Source organism: Ambystoma mexicanum, chromosome 1q (genome assembly GCF_040938575.1).
Source record: "Ambystoma mexicanum isolate Mex_15411 chromosome 1q, UKY_AmexF1_1, whole genome shotgun sequence".
NCBI classification, from domain to species: Eukaryota; Metazoa; Chordata; class Amphibia; order Caudata; family Ambystomatidae; genus Ambystoma; species Ambystoma mexicanum.
The window spans coordinates 641,451,874-641,473,639 of record NC_090922.1 but is presented as its reverse complement, the minus strand read 5'-3'; the positions used below and the strand labels follow the sequence as shown (position 1 = coordinate 641,473,639).

Sequence of the window (21,766 nt, the reverse complement as noted above, 5' to 3'; positions counted from 1 at the left end):
CCAACGCGCTCTTTCCTCAGGATATCATCCACAAACCAACGGAGCCACAGAGCGCGTAAATCAAACCTTGGAACAATACCTCTGTTGCTTCACTACCAAGGTCCAAGACGATTGATCCCTTTTAATACCAGTGGCTGAATTCGCCTATAATAATTCGGACCACTCTGCTGTTAAGACCAGTCCTTTTTTCTGTACCCAAGGATTCCACCCTTCGGTTCTACCCTCCGTCCTTCCTCATCCTACACCAGTTCCAACAGTCGACTCCTGGATTGAAACACTCATTAATGTTCAAAGAGAAGCCAAAGAACAATTAGAAAAGGCCAGGACCCAGACCAAACTGTATGCGGACTCCAAACGAAGACCAAGCCCCAACTACACAATAGGGGATAAGGTTTGGCTACCCTCGAAGCTGCTGCCACGGCATCTGTGACCAAATAAATTGGCTCCTCTATATTATGGGCCCATTCCTTATAAACGAAATCATCAACCCAGTGGCCTACCGACTCAAGTTACCAGACTCCTGGAAGAAAATCCACCCAGTCTTTCACACGTCCTTAATGAAGCCATATGTCCAGACCTCTCGAACTAACCTTTGGCCCAAACCAGTACTCGTCAATGACCAACTGGAGTATGAGGTCTCCAGGATTTGCGATTCTAGTTATAGACGTGGCAAACTCCAGTACCTGGTGGAATGGAAACACCCGGGCAAACCCGATGAAACGAGTTTCCGGAGGAGGCATGCTGTCATGAACCATCAAACTCGCCCCTTCTGGTCCTCCTGGTCCCTGACACGTAGGGCCTTACACTCTATAATACTACCAACATGGCGGCAAGCTCAGAACGCTGCTCACCAGTCTTCACGTTCTACGCAGCGTCCTCTATAAAGAAACCACGGCCCCGTGGCCCCGCGCGTCTCAACGCTGCTACTAGCTGTGATCGGCTGTGTGCTCCGTACCTTATCTTGTGCTACTTGCTATCCCCTGCCCCTGGATTCCCTTCTCCCGACTTCTTCCTTCTTATCCAATCTTCCCAGAATCCCTGCGTCGCTTCCGCATGCCCCCCTACTCCTTCTTGAATATTCCCGGAGCTTTCCTAGATCCTGGACATCGAAGCTGAACGTATTCTGGAAGCCAAGGACGGCCGAGGGGGCTTATTTAAGTCCCGAACCATACGAAAGAAGACTCCGCCTAAAGAGAACATCAGGCAACACAGACAGGTGCGGGGGGGGGGGGGGGGGGGGGGGGGGGGGGGGGGGGGGAGGATGAGGGGCGGGGGGCGAGAGAGACGGAGAAACCCTTCCAAGATGGCGGTAGGGGGGTTTGATAGCAAACAATGCAGTGAGCAAAAATGCAAGTTCCTCTTCTATGTTTATCCTCTCACATCATTCACCAGCTGCTTGCTTTCTTTTCAAACGTTATAAAAATGCACTTGTGCAACAGGGGCTTAGGTTGTGAGCAAGCGGCGAGTTTTGCCACAAAACACGTCAACGTCTTCACATTATGGGAGAGCCTGATTTCTAATGGCTTACATTTAAAAAGTTTTTTGCTGTGTGGTTTATCATCAACAAAAATAAAGTTTGTCTTTTTGCAATAAAGACACGGTATCCGGATGCTCGCCTCATCATCAGGGAGAATATATATATATAACCAGACGAAGCCCGTTAGTGTGAAATGCGTAGTTGTTTTTGTTCTCTCCAGAGCAACAAGCTCATACTCAATCCCACAGCGGGAAAGGGGAATGGGGGGTAGGGGGAGTAGCCCACAGTAAGGCACTCCAAGGCAGGGCACGTGTCAACCCGGTGCAGCCCCTTTTAGATTCCACCCTACAAAAATCCAGGAAATATGATGAGAGGAGAGGGGCTCACTCCAGTTCCCTGCACAGTTAACCTACTCACCAACTGGTTTTCTCCTCCTACCGGTTTCTGTGCTCTTCACATCGTCAGGGAGGCAGTCTTAGCTTGCAGCTCACAGCAAGTGCAGGTGTTAACAATCAATGATGATTCTGCTGCAAGGACTTCTCTGGTAGCTGTAGTCATCAGGTTGGCAAGGAACAAGCTCACACCCAATCCCACAGTGGGGGAAGGGGGGGCAGGGGTAGGGGAAGCCCACAGTGAGGCACTCCAAAGCAGGGCACGTGTCACCCCGTGGCAGCCCCTTTAAGACTGCCTCCCTGATCTGAAGAGCACAGAAACCAGGAGGAGAACACCAGTGGCTGAGTAGGTTTACTGTGCAGGGAACTATATAAAAAAAATAAAAATAAAAAAATAAATAAAAAATCAACAAATCGTCCTTTCTCCCAGAAGGGAGCCACCTCTGAGGCTAGAGAGTTGAGCCCGTTATGCAAAACCCTGCTGAGGGGTCTGGGCAATTGTGACCTGTGAGGAATCTGATGGCATCCTCACTTCTTTGCCAAATATATCTTCCTCCCAGGTGGCCAGGGAAAGGCCAGGGAAAGACCATCGCTATTGGATCCTGACCATGGGGGTGGATATGCGAGGGAGGACTACTTGGGTGGAGGAGACTTGGGGAGTGGAGATGAGGCACCTTTGGGTGAGACATGGTATCTCCCCCACCCCGGATTTCCCTTTCACCAGGAGTCCAATGTGCCCCAAGCCTTAATAGGCTATTGTCCATTCCTTCCCTACTTTTCCCATAAATAATTTCCCAACAGACATCAGTTAGGAGGAGGCAAGTAAGAGCAATGCAAAACAAGTCAGCAACGAGCGGTGTAGTCCTTTAAGGACCAATCAGCCTGGCGGGTTGTTTAAAACCAGCAAGAACGTTGAAAATGGGATGAACTGTGGGAGCAGGTCTGTGGACTGGAAGAGCGGAGACCTCCCCTGGGTGTACGTGGCAGACGGAGTGCTCGAGAGCCCCAGCAAGATGCAGTGTATGCAGCGGTAAGCAAGACTGAAAGAAGCTGGAGGCCTGCGGCAGATGATGGAACGGGAACCAGCGTGACCAGTGTGAAAAACTAGGGAGCGTTTCACGAGCTAAACCCCCTGTGATTCATTGCTCGCTTTTGGATCCAGAACGTGGGGCTAGGAGTGGACAAGCAAGGGAGATTGCCTGGGTAAGGGGTCCTTGGGGAGTGGGGGCTGGGGGGGTCGAACATCCACTAGCGAGACATGGTAATCCCTTTTCCCCCGCAGACACCTTCCCTACGCCTATCCCAACCTACTTTGTATGAAAGTACGACTCCCGTGATCCTCACCCTTCTCAGTTATGACAGGCCTTGCAAATTCTTAAAAATGCCACTGGTAATGCAGGGCGAGCACCTTAATTTTTATACACGACATAACAGAAATGCACTTGCCCCATAAGTAGTGGTTACAAAAAATGTATGTACAAGTGCTTTCTGTGAAATTGTACAGGTCACGATGCTCCTTTTGGCGAGCCTTTCGAGCACGGGTCTTTTCAGTGGTCCACTGTGGCTGCAAATCCCCCTTTTACACACCCACAGTGGCTCGAAAGTCAACTCTGTACCACTCATTTGGCGCAGTGGTGATTTGGGCAAAGCTGCAGACATTGCGGCCTATTTCTAAACCACCCTTGCACCCAATTATCAGCAGCGATTTGATGCATTGTTGCTGGTTTTAATCTGATTGGAAAGTGTTGCGCTAATGCCTCCCATGTCGCTGGCAGGCGTGGCACATTTTGCAATAATCTTAGTGACACCATAGTGACGAGTACTCGCATCCCACTGGGAACGTTCCCGTCCGCTCTGTCCTGCCTCACACTAAGCAGATATTCAGAGGAATTTCGTTTAGTGGTACAACACCTCCACTTCAGAGTAGGGCTACTTTATTTTAGTAGTTTATTACTGCCTCTTTGCTGAGAGGCCGCTGTAATAGTAATTGGACAGAACCAGAACTCCTCAAAGGGACTGCTATACTTAATGAGACTGTGCTAACCCTATTTATAAGCTATGTGTGAGTCCTTGCATCTGTTCATTACATTGAACGGTCATTAAAAACAACCATTGGCTATGCCAACAGTTTTGGCTTCCCTATAGACATTGCCAGGCACTGACATAATATGCCCATGTACTCGTATAATTTGCCAGCTGTTGCCATTTTATGGCTTGCTACGATAATGGCAGTGCCTTCAAAATGTCCATCACGTAACTACACAAAGAACAGAACTGTTAGCTTTGCCAATGCTGGTTTAGTACTGTTGTCCTGTGACCAATAAAGGTGAAAACCACAGTGAATCAGAGGAATTCAATTCACTGGTGTGTTCGTGATCTGGGAGATTGTGGGAAGGTAATGGAGCGGTGATGTCAGAAGAGCAGATCGTCAAAGTAAATCAGAGAGAATGCTTTGTATATCAACCTGTGACAACAGCCTAGGTAAAGTAACACGTTGGCAACAAACGATATTGCATCTCTTTAAGAAAATAAAAAAAAACTATTAAACATTAAATTGCTTTGACTAATCCACAGTTGAGAAACCTAACAGTTGAATAACAGACGCAGGTTTCAAATAATTGTACAAAAACACATATGTAGGGTCAAATCTGTGGAAGAGTAAATGAACGCTGATCTTCCAACTAGTTCAATGCTGTGTATGCAATGCAACACGTACAACTACTGCTGAATTACCGAAATCGAGACAGTAAGGTGGTAAAAAAACTTGAAAACGCAAAACATGGTTTGGAGCAGAATGGCTCGTTACAGTCATTGTTCAGTGAGATTAAACAACATTGATTGGACCTTGACATGGCTAAATCTGATCTCACTGAAAGCTGCCAGAAAAAGTTATCTATGCCGATATGCATCCAGCGGAGGGAGGAAGACCGTGATGGTGAGATTGGGGAGACATGAATGTTCCCCCATCCAAGTTATTTCACAATCAAGCGAGCAATGGGACCAGCGGTTATTTATCGCGCACGTTCGCTAGGTGCGCAATTTGTGAAACTTCTTAAAGTAAGCCTGACAGTTGTCCACTCCTCTCCGCACCACCTGGAAGCAGCTGTGTCGCCAGTAGACATGCATGGCAGCTGTCACTCTAAATAGCCACGGAGTAGTTGGTTTGAGGAAGCAAATGGGGAGACCCCACAATGGGACCATTCGGGTGGAGTCGCGGCATGCTCGCCTGGGAGTTGTAGTCGGCTACCCTTTTGAACCCTGGTGGATCCCCATAAACTGCACATACAACCATATTATCTACTCAAACGTCTAGGAAAATCTCTACGAGATTACCCTTCCCAGAGGACTAACACCACAGCTATGCTTCAATGAACTAAATGCAATAATTTACTATAAATGCAGGCCAACATAAGCTTACAATTAAAATGTATTGTACTGGGTGAATACTTGGGTGTGGTATTATTTTTGACCTAGAGCATAACCACGGCCTAAAAAAGAAAATTGCAGTATCCCAACATTGAACCCGTGACCTGTTGGCAATGTAGTAATTTTAACGGCCCCTGCGCTGTAACAGCGGATCTGTTGCAAGTGAACCTTGCACATACGTCCATTGCCGAAAGACTAATTTCTAAACGTCCTAATCTGTGCATGTCACCATAAGGACTTCATTGCTGGCGCAGTCCTGCCACCCGGTTGCCAGCCATGTAAATTTGACATTTCATATTCCTTTACTTGCCAGCAAGGACGAGTACCATGGAAATGTTACTCGTCCTTAATAATATCGCCTCTACTATGTGAGTGGGTGAGGAGATTTTGCTCAGACTCTTTTCAATTGCTCTGTCCTGGTAATGAGGCCAGGCAAGGTCAGGCATCCCATTTCAATCATCCCCACCTGAAACCGGTTAACTTTCCCACCTGGGATAAAAGGCAGAGCACATAGGTACACTCTGTGCGAGGCTGGGGGCGAGAAGGGACCGGATTTCAGGAACTGCTGCGAATGCAAGAAAGCCAGAGGACTTTACGAGCTGTGGAGAAGTCTGAAGAAAGCCAGGCAAAAGATCTGCGCTTGCAAAAAGCAGCTGATAACTCGAGCTGAAAGTCGCCTTCTGGGGAACCTTGATGAGAAGCCCGCCTCCCTCCTGGCGAATGATTGAATTGGGGAGGTTCGATAAAGTTACTAGTAAAGGAACCTTGAACTCTGACACAGAATATTAAAACACAGCCAGTGAGTTAACAAAAGAGAAGAACAAAGGCCTGGTTTTTTGCTTGAAAGTAACTGTATCAAGACAAGGTTGCATGCGATACGGAAACCGCGAGTAAAGAAAGATAAAGAGACTGTGCGATACAATGTATAGAGTGGTCCTGCTGTTGGATACAGCACAGTCGAAAGTCTCTGTAGCAACATGCCTGATTAGAAGAAACTATTTAACTATGGAAAGATGAGAGGGAAGGCGTTATAAATGTAGCGCATAAAGTCCAGCGCCAAAAGGGATTGTTGGAAATAGAAACTAATGTGGATTGCAGCTTGCGTCCGATCGAGGGGAGCTTGTGTGAGCTGGAGAAACACATTTCAAGCTGGAGCCCAACTAAGGGAGGCTGGTGTGAACTGTGGAAAAGGTATTAAAAGGCCTGAGCCAGACTGAGGGAGGCTGATGTGAAAGATAAGGTTTGAGCAAGACTGTGGGAAAACAGTAATATTGTGAGTGGCTCGAGCCAGACGGAGAGAAACCCATGGCCTTACAACTACAAATACCAGACAGCATGGGAAGAAAGGGAAGGTAACAATTGTCGAAGTGGTCAGGCACAGCCAGAAGCCAAACCTATGCTGTCTCGAAAGTCTTCGACCAAGAAAGCTTGGGGAAAGGTATCCCCAAGACCTTTGTGAAAGATTGTGACTATTAAGGTTTTGTTTTAAGGCAAAGAAGCCTAGTTGTGGAAAAAATTTGCAACCATTGTTTTTTTGGGAAAGCCCAAACTAACATTTGATTATGAAAGAAGCCTATGCCCTCGAATCCCATGGTCCCAAGGTGAAATAGTGGGTATGGGATTAATTATTACTTCAAACCCCTTGCCATTCCGATCTTTTGTTAAGAACACTATCCTTTTCATTTTGTGTACATTTCCCTTGCACCTTTTTTTTTATTCGAATTAGGGCAGTCATTAGGTTTAGAACCTTTTGTTTTGACTGTACTGACTAGGACCCTTTTTACTTTTACTTTATGGTTGAGTTTACTCCCACTTTAGATTTAGGGCCAGTTAGGAAGTCTCGAACCCCTTGCAAAGTTATAAAAAAAGCTGTTGAACTTACATCTCTTGTTTGTGACTATCCTTTTGATTTCAAGAGTTCCTCACACCAGACAAAGCTTCATTGTGAGGCCCGAGCTGTGAGAGACGCATCGGTGGCAGGAGCAAAGCCAAGATAGCCACTGTGGAGACCAAGCAAGACACTGCACGAGAGAGCGAGAGGTGGCCAGAAGCCTCGCTGGAGCACCGTAAGCACCGACTATTGCGTGAACCTCGGAAAGGGGGGGGGGGACACATGGGCGACAGGCGACATGTTTCACTGGTGCGAATGTTAATGAAAGCCGATGCGAAAGGAAATGAAGTACTTTTGAATACCGATTTGAACGAAAGCAAGCACTTTTGAATATCGAACCTAATGAAAAGCACATTTTGTGGAATTTTATGCAATTTGAGAGAACAAGCATTGGCAAGAGCCATAAGAATAGGTGAAAGTGCAACAAGTGAATAGAGTCCAAGCAAGTAATGAAAAAGCATCAGGAGGAAGTGAAATAAGAATAAATCAGGCACCACTGTAGAGTTGAAACAGTGGCAACGTGCATACAAGGAAGTAGAGGCAAGACAGGTGTCTCGGTTGCGTGACCTGTGATGGGTGGACTGAGTGGTCCGACAACTGCGCCTAGACCGAAGACACCTACCTTTGAGAAAGTCACTTAAAATACCTGCAAAGACACATGTGATTGAATATAAAGGAAAGTTGGTGAGAACTGAAATTAAGGAATTGTACTTTGTGAACTTGGTGAAAGATAACCAAACAAGAAGAGCTGGAAACTTATACAAAGAACTGTGTTGTGAAAGACTTGAAAACTTGGGCAAGGGAGCCCATTTGCATCGTGAACTATTTGAACTTTGGGGGAAGGGAAAACATTTACAAACCAAGAGCTGGAAGAAGCTCTGAACTTTTATTTGAACACTTCTCATTTTGACGCGGACATCCCTACATATTGTATACAAATAGATGTGAGGGCAAGCATAGGTTTGGACACAGACATTTTTACTTTGGACTTCCAAACGCAGAAATCCCACCTTAGCATAGGGCAAGATGAGCCTTTTTCCAACATTTTCTTCTGTTAATAAAAGTTTCTAAACCAAACTTTAAATTCAGTTGTCCGTCTACTTCATGATGCCTTCAGAGACCTCACTGAGAGACTCCCCTCTAGAGGACAATGACTCCCATTCCAGCATGGAACTCCGTCAAAACCAACCACCTTTCTGCATATATCGATGTCGGAAACACTGTTGCATACCCTGTTACAACTATAAATCACAAAGATCCTTCTTTGAGCCAATTGGCTTCAGGTAATGGTGAACCTCGCCTAAGAGCCATGATCATGGAAGACGGATACCATTTCATTCATCCTAATGCAGTGTCTAAGGCGAGAACATTTTGTGAATGGAGAGGAAACTCCCACAGAGACAGGAGAGCAAGTGCTACGCAGAGGTAAATCCATGGAGGGGCTGAGCTACATCAAGCCGCAGAGCCAGCGGTGACGTGCAGAGCAAGAAATCACTGGCTGGACAGTGGGTACCTTGACCGTGCAAGATGCTCAGTTCAAGACCGAGTGAGAGAACTGAAAAACAATGGTCTTCCCAGGTGGCGTGACCACTGAAGGGCAGTGGTGGGCCTGGCGCTCAGCAACCAACGCTGAGAAGGAAAGAGGAGCCTGAGATTATGTGGCAAGCGTCTTTCCCACCACGAGAGGCAATGACAAGCAAAGAGATGCTAAAGACACGTGAAGGCGAGCAAGATACCAGAGTGTGGGTTTGCATGAACACAGAAACCGAAGTATGAAACCTAAAGTGAATAGAACGGCCACACTGCCCCATTGAGCAAGAGCGCAAGCACAGGGTTTGAAATTGAGATTCGATGAGCAGGAGCTAAAACCAGCTCCTGGGTGTTGGCCATCACACTGTAGATAGCAGCTACCGCAGGAGAACCAGGAGCTACCAGAGTGCCCCTTTCACTTTCTGTCCATTTTGTATGAACTGTCGTTTTTAAATGTATATTAGATGTGCTCCAATTATTCTTTATTAAAATTCTTAAATACTCAAAGTTAATGTCACATTTACATGTTTGAAGGCACCAGTTTGTCCAAGGAGCTAAAAGTAGCTCCTGGCAGCTGTTGGTTTCGAGCTAATCAGGCTCTATGCTAGACACAGAAACTAAATAGCTCCCGGCTCCCCTTAATTTCGTCCCCTGAAGCAATATTATGGTGCAGGGCTGGAATAGCCACCAAAACCAACGATAGTCAAGAGAAGGCAACAGGCATCCAGCCCTTCTAGTACACAGAGAACAGGGATACAATGTAAAACAAAGCGACAATAACTGCCAAGAGTGTCAAGGAAACACAGACAGTGGTCCTATGTTACGAAAGAGTAAAGGGTAGCTGAATACTCTACAAAACAGACAGCATAGTGCACAAAATCACGGAGAGCTGCGTTATTTGACTGCACAAGAACCCCAAGCTATTTTGTATACCAATAGAGAAGACTTTCGCCATAGAGCGTCCAGACATTTGGGAAGTCCCACCACTGTAAAGGTGGGGAAGAAAGAAGTAGATTTTCAAGTTGCCCTGGAGAGATTGGAACAGTAAGATAAGAAACTACTTTCTTCTTATAGGGAGAGGGAACCTCTACAGAAGATTGATGTTTTTCCAAAAGGATTTGGTACTGAAACTGCCTACAAGAACTTTTAAGACTGAAAAAGGTCAACAATTGGGTCAGGCAGAGGTCCATACCAAGACTATTATAAAAGCCTCCCTTTTCTTTTGAGTTAAGTATTTTTCTTAAGTGGTAGGGCGAGTTAGTCACTTAGGATTCGGAGAAAAGACTTATTTGGGCTCGACGAGCACCCTTCGTTTTATTTTGCTTAGGTAGGAAACTACCCTCATAGCGATATGGTTAGTTAGGCAGTTTTCGTTTTTATTTAAATGAATCTCTTGAATCATGGCCAAATGTAGGTCGAGCCCCTCTGGTACAAACACAAACACACAGACACACCTACAAAATTTTGATCACAAAAAAAAGCATCCAAGAAATTCACTCTCTTCAGGGGGAAAGGGTTCTCGCACCACCTGACGCTTACCAATAGCTCTGACGTATGCAGATGCACATAAGGCAATAAGAAGGACCAAGACTCACCTTAATCGTCCAACTTTGACCACTAGAGGCACTACCTCAGGAAATTAAGTATTGAGGTACCATAGAAGAAATAACAATTTCTCTGAATAAAAGACTATGGATCTCCCTTTCTGAGCTTGCCACAGGATTCATTCGTATTTTGAAACACTTGCCCGCCCGATGACAAAGATTTGCGGATGCCCTCATGGAATGAAACATATTGGCAAATGAACGACTACTGATGTTTAGTGTTACAACGTGCACCACTGCTCATGTGAACTATTCTTCAACTTTGTGAAATACCAGTACTCAATTGCTACATCAAGATGTGGGATTCGAACAGACATTATTGTCAATAGGCAGTCTTGTCAATATACACTGGGAGTCCTTAAACCTGTTCATATAACCAGAATTATTTTATATATGTTTTTCTAAATGCTCTTTGAAAAGAGATCCCACTATGAAGTCATGTTGTATCTCAATACTTTGTTTCTGCACCATTGGTTTTTCTTTTAAGTTTATGAAATTTAGTTTCATTCAATGTTTTATCATATGAATTTGGAGTGAGGTCATGTTCCACATAATCCCCACTGTATAATTATTTGTGACAATTGAAAGCAGCAATTCATAATGTATTACCAAGTAGGAAGTAGATCACGCTTGAAGATGACCGTATGTAGCATATTAACATAAGTCCAGAGTTACCATCTTCTTCTGCACTCCACGAGCGGAGTATTTGGACCATTAAATTGTATCCCTGTTGTGGTAGAGTTGCTCAGCCCAGGAAAAGCTATGCATTTGAAAAAGCAACAAAGCAAAAACAATCCTTCTCTACCTATGCCCCAGACTATGTTACAAATTCCTCGTCATTATTAGCCTGGACCTCGTTGTCCACCATTTTAGACATGAGCTTCAAAACACACCTCTTCATACAAACCCACTACAGTGCAGCAGACAAAATACACCTCAAGCATGGAGCCTTTTCTCTGCAGAAACGAGCAGAGTGTCAACCTCTCCACAGCACCCCCCCAATGCCCATATCTAATTCTAAACAACCAGACCATCAACCCTGATACACTGTACCTCATACTCCTGCTTATAAACACTAGATCTATGCTAGCTCTATGCTATTTGACATAGCTGCTGTAGCTTAATCCCTTTTCGGCTGAAAGAAGAATCTTAATGTACTAGGAAATCAATAAGTAATTGATCCAAATCCAGAGGGTCTGTGTAGCTTCATGGTTAAAAGTTTGACTTGTTGTGGATCACTCGGAGGCGCAGCGTTCCAAAGTGGATAAATTAGCTATTTTCGTAGAATTTATTAAGCACAAACTTAGCTTCTGCATGCAACAGAGCACATGTTCCTTTACTTTTGCCACGGTTGAAAGCAGGAAATGCATTGGTATACAGTTAGATGGGCGCTTGATTTACAATGCAAAATATGGGGCATATTCGTTCATCATTTGTACCCTTCAATGATGCAAACGAGCGCTGATTCTATTATCTTTTCTACATGCATTTCTAATATGCATATTCTGGCATTCACTTCATTTCCAAACTTTGCTAATTTTACAGATAAGGGGATTCAAATTTACTGATAAACAGATTTGCACAGCCTGTCAAAACGTGGTCCAGTGAGGATGCCAGAATTACAGTCCATGTCATTCAAGACCATAGTTACTACTTAAGTCAATACACAACATTTCCACCAAGAGGGTAACAGCTTATAGGGAAAACTGGATCATTTCCAGCATGCTCGTATATCTGAAAGACTGGCAGAGGCGGGCCATTGATGCCAGTCACATGATTACATGTCACTTCAAAGATTGAGCCCCAAAAGGCATTATATTGAATGATCCAGTAAAGCGACACAAAGTTAATGTCAGCAACCCAAACATGTCTTAGCACATATGTGGCTTTGTTTTTTAAAAATGCAGCACCAGGCTGTTCAATACAAATACACCATAATGAATATAAGTTGCAATCATACACAAAATGTGCACCTTAATGGAATACACAAAACCAAACTTTCTTTCATTAACTCTTTGATTGGCCCTTTATATATTCTGCAAAAGGTGGGTACACTTGGCCGTTAGGATATATATTTCCCAGGGGTGGAGGTCTCTCCTCGCTCCCACCCCCAAGTCCAATTGTCTACAGCCAAAAATGTTTTTTTGCTGTGCCAGTCTGGTTCCAGAGCGGGTGGTGAAGTGGGGAGTGAGGAGGGTGGTGGGGATTCGGGAGAGGGTTATTAGGGTTGTGAGGGATAGGCAGTCAAAGAGTAAACCCAACTTACATAAGCACCTCGAAAATATGAATGTAATATACCCATACAGCTTTCAGCGTAAGGAACAGTAAAGTCAAAACTGTACACGGAACACAGACAAAACAAATAACTTCTAAAAATACAGCTAAGTAGTAGTATGGCATTGGTCCTCTCTTGGGTATGGGTTCATTTTAAATAATGTTCATGATCTTCAAGAGGCTTACACAGTGCAAAAGTACAGTAGCGGAAAGATTATTTGGACTTTGACCAAAGAAGTGAAAGCAAGGGTAAAGGAAGACCAAGAGGGCCTTCTTGAATTTCTCCTAAATAAAGTCAGGATTGGCCACTCAAAATTTAGAAGCAGCGTGGATCACCTCTTCCGTTTGAAAAGCAGTCATTCTCTCCATGCATAATTGATACAGCCACAGCAAGTGCACTAATTCAGATCAAAATTATAGGATATAACTACTCCCCTCCCCCCCCCCCCAACCCCCAAATGCCTTGTGCAATGGTTATGGTTTAAACTCACTTTTACATAGCCTAAATGACAATGAAAAAAGGATGGCCAACTGACCTGTTGTTGAACGGCCGAACTCGCACAGCCACGGTTATTGTGCTGTTTTCCACCTGTGGAACATCCTCCTCCATGCGCGTGTTTTGAGCTGCACTCTCTTGACTCAAGGGAAGAGGACGTGTTACTATGGTTTGTTCTTGGATGCATTTGTTTCTGTTGCCTTGGAAAGGATTGGTCACACACATTTTTTTCTTTGGTATTGCTTGCAGAAGGTCAAGTCTGCATCTAGGATTCGTGGATGATGCAGAGTTCCTGTTATCTGGTGCCATGCAGTACTTTGATAAAGAACTAACTCTTTCCAGCGATTTAGGTGTTCTTGGTTTTTCCATACTCCAACACTTGCGCTCAGGTGTTTTACTTGCTACCTTTGCCGTTTTCTGAAACTGGTCGCATTCTTTTGGTTTTAAGTCGAGTATCCTTTTTTCGGGTTTTACCACATTTGATTGTTCAGTTGCAGGAATTGTGGTTTGGATTTCTGCTCGGTCAACACCCGAATTGCCCTTCAATAGGATAGGGCTGCCAATTCCACCTAAACCATTGCAATGGGAGACTACAACATTGGATGTAGGATCAGTTTGCGTTTGTGGAACTACATCTGAGTGATGCGACTTACTAGCTACAGCAGTTGGGAAGGACTTTATGCCATGCTGAAGCTGCTCACTTGGAATGCTAGCAGAATTACTAGTTGCTTGTACTTTTTCTAAAGAAACAGTGTTAGTTCGTCGCTTTAGTGTCAGTCGCACTTCAGTCTTTTTATTATCTTGCGCCGCATTCTCATTTGACTCTTTGCTGTCGCCTGGAGGGTCTTTGATGGTGGTTTTTCTTCTCTGAAGGGTTAACCTAACATCTTGTTTTGGCCTGGCAAGAGAGTCTTCAGAATTTGTTAAGGCAGAAATTACATAGGTCCTATTAATATCTTTTGTTTTGTTCAACGTCCGTACTGGTCTGGCACTTTTATCTACCTCCAGCCCATCCAAATTAGGCTGCTTTGCAAACCTGTCACTTTTACTATGGATGTGGAATGGGCTGTTACCACGTAGTGATGAAACCGTGTTCATCCTGTAGAAGTTTTTAGATTTCTTGCATTTAAATGGCAATTTAGATTTCAAATGCAGTGAAGTATAAAACAAACTCCACACATTTTAACGTATGAATTGGACTTCCAACCAAGACTCAATCCCATTCGTGACTGGTTTCCATTACATAGCATGCAATGCGGCGCCCCTCAAACCGTCTGAAAAAACAAATCATACAAAAAGTAATAAGCAAACATGAAGACAATAACACAACTGCATACATTATACACATGAGTGACACATTATATTGCTACTGGACAATGCAAAATGTTGCTCATACATGGCAGATTTGGTTCACAACCCTATCCATCACAATTGAAACACCAGACGAGCGCCTCAAAACCATAAACAAGCATAAATAGGAACAAAACAGACAATACAAGGCTACCGGTATTATAAGGGCAGCTGAAACATTGTGCATGGCCAAGTATAGGTCTGTAGGGAAAATACGAGTTAACATGCATAATCCGTGTAGAAAATAGTAAAATGAACAAGGGGGTGTCGGGGGGCACGAGAGAAAGAACAAACACAAAGAAAAACAACTTTAAGACGTTATGGTTGCAATTCAAAACCTAAAAAATCAATTTCACCAATCATGGGGTTAGCTAAGCAACCGTAACCGCCACCCCTCCCTCCTCTCAGGCCATGTTCTGCTCATGACAACATTGGTCAAAAATAGGTTCGAGAAATAATGCTTATGGCCCACTGCACTGTTTTGCGTTAGACCTTAAATAAAAGTAAAACTCAATAAGCATTCTGGGGTACCATTTTTTCCTTTTGTTTTCTTATGCCCTTCAAGAACTATCCGCGATATCTATGATGACATGTGCGACGTCATGAATGACCAATTGGCAAATATTTGTGTTTTTAGGCTTTGTGTAGCAACCAAAACATACCTTCAACTAAAGTTTTTTCATTGAATTTCAAAGGTATTTTTAGTGAAGGTTAAATAATTGTACATGTGTTCAGTGATTTAATTTGAGTTTTTCAAAAGGTATACCCTAACACGCCAAGAGTGCCAGTGACCATGCTTAGCAGGCTGAACACACCCACAGCGCATGGCCTGGGGTCATGGCCAGTGGACACACTGCCTGAGTCAAAGGGCACAACAAACATATCCACCGCCCTGAGGAGCGAAGGGCTGATAAACGACCGCTGTTGGGCTGTGGCGAGTGCCCATTTCTGCTGGACTCGCTGGACTTGAATTTACTTGCATTCATCTATATTGGACACTGAGATTTTCGGGAGGTGCCTGTGCCTGTGCCTTTAACCCTGCAGCTGCCTGGTCAGGTGGTCAGCTGGGTCAAGGTTCAAGAGGCCGCCGCCGCCCTTGCGGCGCTAAGCCCTGAGGAGCCCTAAGCCCTGAGGAGCGAAGGGCTGATAAACGACAGCTGTTGGGCTGTTTGGCGAGTGGCGTAGTGCCCAAGACTTTGGCTCCTAAATCACGCTTATGCTCATCGGAATGCAATCTATTCAATCAAGTCACACGTCGGGTCAGTCGATGTTGAAAACGCGTGCACAGAAGCGACACGACTGCACTGGAGACAATTCTTCGATCCCCGTGACTCAGCGCATACGGTCTAACAAAGTAAGCAACTACTATTCATGCTCCTCTACAAGTGACGCTATTACTGTGTCTACTGCGCAACTGTCACTGTCACAAACACATAGCACAGTGCTTCCATTGTCACCATCTGAGAATGTTAACGTGATTGATGAGGTGTTTTCCGTAGAGATTTTACCCAACAACTCTAATACTCTTGGCTTGCCCGAATTACCTTTAAAAGGCATCTCTAGTTGCACACATAATGTGCACATACACAACGAGCAGGAATTTTGTAATTCATTGTCTACGTTTCCCCATACGCCACCACCGACGTCTAAAAAAGTGGAAACGTTTCATCATGGGTCGACAACCCCCCTACAAAACTTAACAAACTCAAACCTTGTAAATACATGCTCAGTCAAAATCGGAACTTTACCTCTAGAGACCGATGGGGTGGACGACTGCGCAGCGGCAATCGTCAGTGTAACACATCCTGCGGAATCCGGAATGTCACCCCTGGAGACTGATGGGGTGAGAGACTCTGCAGCGGTGATCGTGAGTGCGAGGCGGCCACTGTCGCTACAGGAGTGTGGCGGCAGGCAGTGGGGGCCACGCATCGCGAGAAACCAATTCTCGAGACCAAAGGAGTCGAAAGCGGCACACTCTATGAAGATTCATGTATCTTGGGCCCGCTAGGTGCCAGTTCACCTGGTGTTGGCATTCCAGTGATTCCAGCTCAACTTGTCGGCATGGAGTCACCTGTTAGTGTTTCTGATGCCTCCGAAGGTTTAAACAAGTCAAAACCAACTGATGCCATATTTGGAGGATGGTGTGAGGAAATTGTTGCTGCTCCAAATAAAAGGTATGCCACCTGACAGTTGCCATTAACATTAAGTCATAATACGCAACGTGATTCGCTGGAGATTGCTAACAATGTGCTGCAGAACTTATTTATAATGACTAAAGCCAGCAAGAATAAAGTAAGTGTGGCTGCACCTTTAAACAGTGAAGGCTGCTCAAAAATATAATTGAAGCGTACCAACATCGCATTAATTGATCCCTGTGAGATTACTATGGCTGATGTGCCTCTCAAACGACTAAAAATGTCAGAAAAAGGTGCGCCGCCATCTTATTCACACGACATCTCAGGCTTACCGATTTCATCTCAGAAAAGGCTGCACACCAGCAAACAACGAGAGACAGTTGGTGGTGCCATGAACACAAATAGATTCCAACTATCTAACATCGACGACCCTGACTTGGATGAAACAACTGACTCGTCCTTCATAGAACAACCGTTTCCTAAAATTAGGAGGAACAGAGGCAGACCAGATAAATTATCCAAATTTACAAAAGTCTTGCCACATGGTCCTGAGACAAATACAGCTGTGCCCCCGCTGGAGCTACAGGCGTTACCTCTATCATCACTAACTATTTCTCTGGCACCATTTATGAAACTATATGAACACCTAAACGAAGCAACCAGAGACTTGACAACAATGGTGGCCCTACTAAACTCTAAAGTGGTAATGTTGGAACAAACATGTGGAAATATTAATAGCAAACAACATGAGGGATTTAAAAGACTGGATGAATCATATAAACTGTTATATGAACAAAGAAAAAATGACAATTGATAAAAGACTGTTTGCCAAAGTTGCAAAAGAAGCACTTGCCCTATTTAGAAAAGATGGAAGATCTCAAAACGTGGTGCCAAGTGAGAAAACTGATGAGAGTTCACAGTTGGCCCTAAATGGGAATATCGAAGGAACGGTCTTCATGGATGTTAATAAATGTGTATCTAACCCCCAATCACAAACGGCAAGTACCATGCCACAGGACAACAAACAAGCGACTGAGGTAGTAAAGTCTTACCCTCAACTACCACTCATTGCACCCTTGGTTCTGAGTACTTTTGAACAAGCACGAAGTTCAGCAAATCTGGCGCATGGTGCAACTCAAGCTGAATCCACGTCAAATAGTAATACTCAATTGAAGGGAGTCGGCCAAAGCGCTAAAACAGTCACTCTAAACCCAGCGCCAACGCTGTTCCCGATATTTAACAATGAAGTTGCATTACCATCAAGTACGGGCACTACAAAACATCTGAATGCCCAGCAGTGCAAAAAAACGAAAAATGTACCGGCAAAGAAGGGGAATAAAATGAACGGAGCCCGAAAATTCCTTCGGAATATTAAAGTGGTATATGTGCTTGCCAATGAAAAAACGAAACCTGCTCCCATTGCATTAAAAAAGCCGTCAGTAGAACCTCCGCCTGTAAGTGATTTCAAAAGAGGACTAAGTGACAAGAATACAGTGGAGCTTGAATTGTCGACTGAGTTGTTAAACATGTCAATTTATGACGACCCTGAGTATGAGGCCATTGCTGTGTCTACTGCTTCCGTCGTTGAAGCTCAAGACATTAGCGAGGCCACATTTAAAGTTCCGAAAGTGGGTAATGGTCGGATAGATGGCAGACTTGTCGTTCTCGACAATGAAGCACCGAAAGCAAGAGCTCTTGCCGGATGCCAGGCTGAAACAGTGCAGCCACTTGAAAGTTCGTCCCTCACCCACGAAATGATAACACCAACAGCGCCCTCGATTGAGAAACTGAAGAGTCCGATCTTCCAGACATTGCAGGAAAAACGGAACAAGATAAATGGAGCCTTCCTTGAGTACCCTGCAATGAGGGGAACAGACGATCAGAGCGGGAATGAACTGTACGAAAAACAGACACATGGAGGTGTTAAATTTGAAGCAACACAGCACATAAAACAAAACAACAAATACAAGAATGATCAATTAAAACGACAACCCAATGGTCCCCACGCAGGGATAATGAGTAAATCCACTAAAGGAGCTGGGCATGGTCCTCTGGTTAGATTACTGGTTGAGAGGCTAAAATCGTCCGACAACTTGATCTTAAACAGACGCAACATCATTAACCTACTCCACCATGTACCTAGTTTACGTGCTATAACCACCGATGACCTAAAGATTGTCGAATTTCCGGATGACCATCGTAATGACAAAGTGGTTCTGCACGTCACTTCAACTTTAATAGCTGGTTCTATTCTAGAAGCAAATGTGTCTCTCTTTTCATTGGGCTTTGACGTCTATAGATGGCCAGTCTGCGTCCCCTTTTAAGGACCGGAATCTGGTCGACCTCCCTGCACCTCGACCCTCAACTTTACTTAAATCATCAGCTGAAAAAGGCTCAAACCGGCAGGTTGGTTTAACCACGACAATTTGCAATATGCTTTGTGAAGATGGTCCAAAAAACAGAACAGTACTACATGGAAAGAAACGGGTCTCGTTTGTTGAAGACAAAAGCCCTGTACTAGAGGACGAGAGTGAGAGACTTAACATAACTATACAAGGAAAAATGCAACCAGGCACATCAGAGCTGAACCATCCAACAACTAGCCACATTCATGATTCAACGCATGACTGGCAATGGTTGGCTGAAACCTTAAACAACAACTCTCACCAATAATGCCATAAGGTTGTTGCCTTACAGCACTGTGTATTAGGATCTTGTAATACGCGTGGTTTTACTCACTTGTTGAACACCGAGTGGTTGGGCGGATTGGCCATTGCCTGCCTACAAGAGACCTGGTTAAGTGTTATCCCTATTATATCAGACTATGAGATAGTGCTAAACCCTGCCATAAAATTAGATAAGGGTCGCCCAATGGCAGGTCTTATAACCTTAGTACGACGCTCATATGGCATCACCAATTCTGTAAATCACTCACCCTTCATCCAGGAATCAACAATTATCAAATTGGACAAACACTCCCGCATTAAAGAGCAAGTGACCATATTAAACCTATATTGGAATCACGCGAAGGCTGGAACATATGGGTTCATTGACAACATATGGGTTCATTGACGCAGTTTCTAGTATTATAGATCGCCTATTGGTTGACCAAGAAGGGTCTAATATAATACTTTGCTGCGACTTGAACAGATTATTTTAACCCAAAATCGCTCCAGAAAAAATCCATGGCAACACCATGGATGAAGGAAATGGGTGTAAGAAATTTACAGTTGCTCAACGGCTGTACCCCGGGCGACATACCGCCTTCCCCGACGTGGAATCGGGCAAATCAGGGATCCACCATGGACTATATATTTGTAACGGCAGATTTCCATCAACGCGTGACAGCGCTAAAAGTGGTGCAAAATCCTAACAGCAACCACGACATGTAGCAGATGGAATTCGTGAATATTTGTGCAGATGTCAAACCAAAATGGCAACTGAAGGTGGACGTGGGAGGAAGTAGGGTGAGCCTTCGATTAGCGGAGGACGAAGTTGAGCAGCTAGCGAATAAATTCAGTAGTGATGCAACTACGCTAGAATATGCTCAGTTATTAGCAAATTTCAAAACCATGAATGGCGGATCTAAACACATGATGTTGAAACGGACGCATTGCTTTGATTTGGCCATACTACAACAGAAACGTCTAATGAGGAGTACAATTCGGCAAGCACGAACAGCCGACACAGCGACATGCGGTTTGAAGATAAGAGGGGTTAAGCAACGATATAGAAATTGGATTAAATCAACAAAGGAATAATGTTTCAAAGAGACTCGGAACGCATGTTAAAAAGCCTATATAATAAGAATACCAGAGACTTTTGGAAGATCATCAATGACACACAAGCGCCTCAGATAGCTTTACAAGCATCCATGGTATCTAAAGCTGCATGGATAACCCACTTCAAAGATCTATACAAAGATCCCTCAGCTTAGATGACCATAACGCTCCAAATTGGACACTAACATTTCCCAGAGATGACATTGTGATAATAATCACTAAAGCCAAAAATTCAAGAGCTCCTGGGCCTGATGGCCTGACTAATTTTACAATCAAGCAACATCCGGACACATGGGCAGACTTATGTGTGTCTCTCTTTAAAAGAGTAATTCTCCAGCGGCAGACACCTCAATCTTGGAAATCTGCTGTGATCGTCCCAGTGTTCAAAAAGGGAGATAGAACGTGCCCTAAAAATTATCGGCCTGTTGCCTTGCTCGATGTCCTAGGGAAAGTGTACGCAACCATGCTACAGCACAAATTAGTAAAATGGGCAATGCAATCGAAACATGTAGATGTAAGACAAACAGGCTTTGTTAAGCAGGTTGGCTGCTCGTTGAATTTGTTGCTGTTGATTTTACTCAAAATGGAGGCAATTAGATCTCAAACCGTGGAATATCTTGCCTTCATTGACTTTTCCTATGCGTTTGATACGATTGATTGCGCACTTTTATTCCATAAATTGCGCGCATGGGGTTGCCCGAAAGATCTAGTGGCTGCAATAAAAGAACTGCACACGGGAACCTCAATCAGAGTACATCTGGATCAAACAGGTACGCTGTCTCAACCGATCAACACTTTCAAGGGGGTTAAGCAGGGCTGCCCACTGGCGGCTGCGATATTTAGCCTGTTTATTTCTGACATCGGGAATTCCTTCAAGGTAACAAACACCTTTCCTCCGAAGATGCATAGATCACGGCTAAATTGGCTTCTCTACGCAGACGACCTCATATTGCTGGATTTAACACCCATTGGCCTACAAAGGAAAATCAATGCATTCCAACAATATGTGGCTGATAACCAGCTGCTTATTAACAAAAAGAAATGTGAAATCTTGGGCCCTAGAGACCTGAAAAGTGGCAGGACAAGGCTTGCAAAAAGAGCAGCATGGTCGATGGGTCAAGAAAAAGTGACGATTTCTCCTAGTGTGAAATACCTTGGAATGACGGTCAGCTCCTGTCTTAACGACGGCCCGTGGATAACGGAGACAAAATGGAAATGCAAGCAATTGGCGTGTCAAGCTCTTGTGATAAAAAATAGATACAGGAAATTTTCTCTGAAGGCGGTTCTGCGATTCTACGAACAAAAGGTTATACCTATACTAACGTATGGGGCAGAAAATGCATTGGGCTGCACATGCGAAGTGTGGCCTACGCTTGAGAATATATTTTGGACTAAAGTACTTAACTTAC

At 44.3% G+C, this 21,766-nt stretch overlaps 1 protein-coding gene across 1 annotated transcript in view; it reads right to left on the bottom strand.

Annotated features, from left to right (window-relative positions):
• The window catches only part of KIF14 (kinesin family member 14), a 1,355,767-nt gene that overhangs the window by 1,240,351 nt on the left and 93,650 nt on the right, over positions 1 to 21,766 (bottom strand). Inside the window, exon 2 of the mRNA XM_069641230.1 lies at positions 13,131 to 14,364. Within this exon, the coding sequence (XP_069497331.1) occupies positions 13,131 to 14,188 (1,058 nt within the window). The 5' untranslated portion in view covers positions 14,189 to 14,364. The remainder of the gene's footprint in view (positions 1 to 13,130; positions 14,365 to 21,766) is intronic.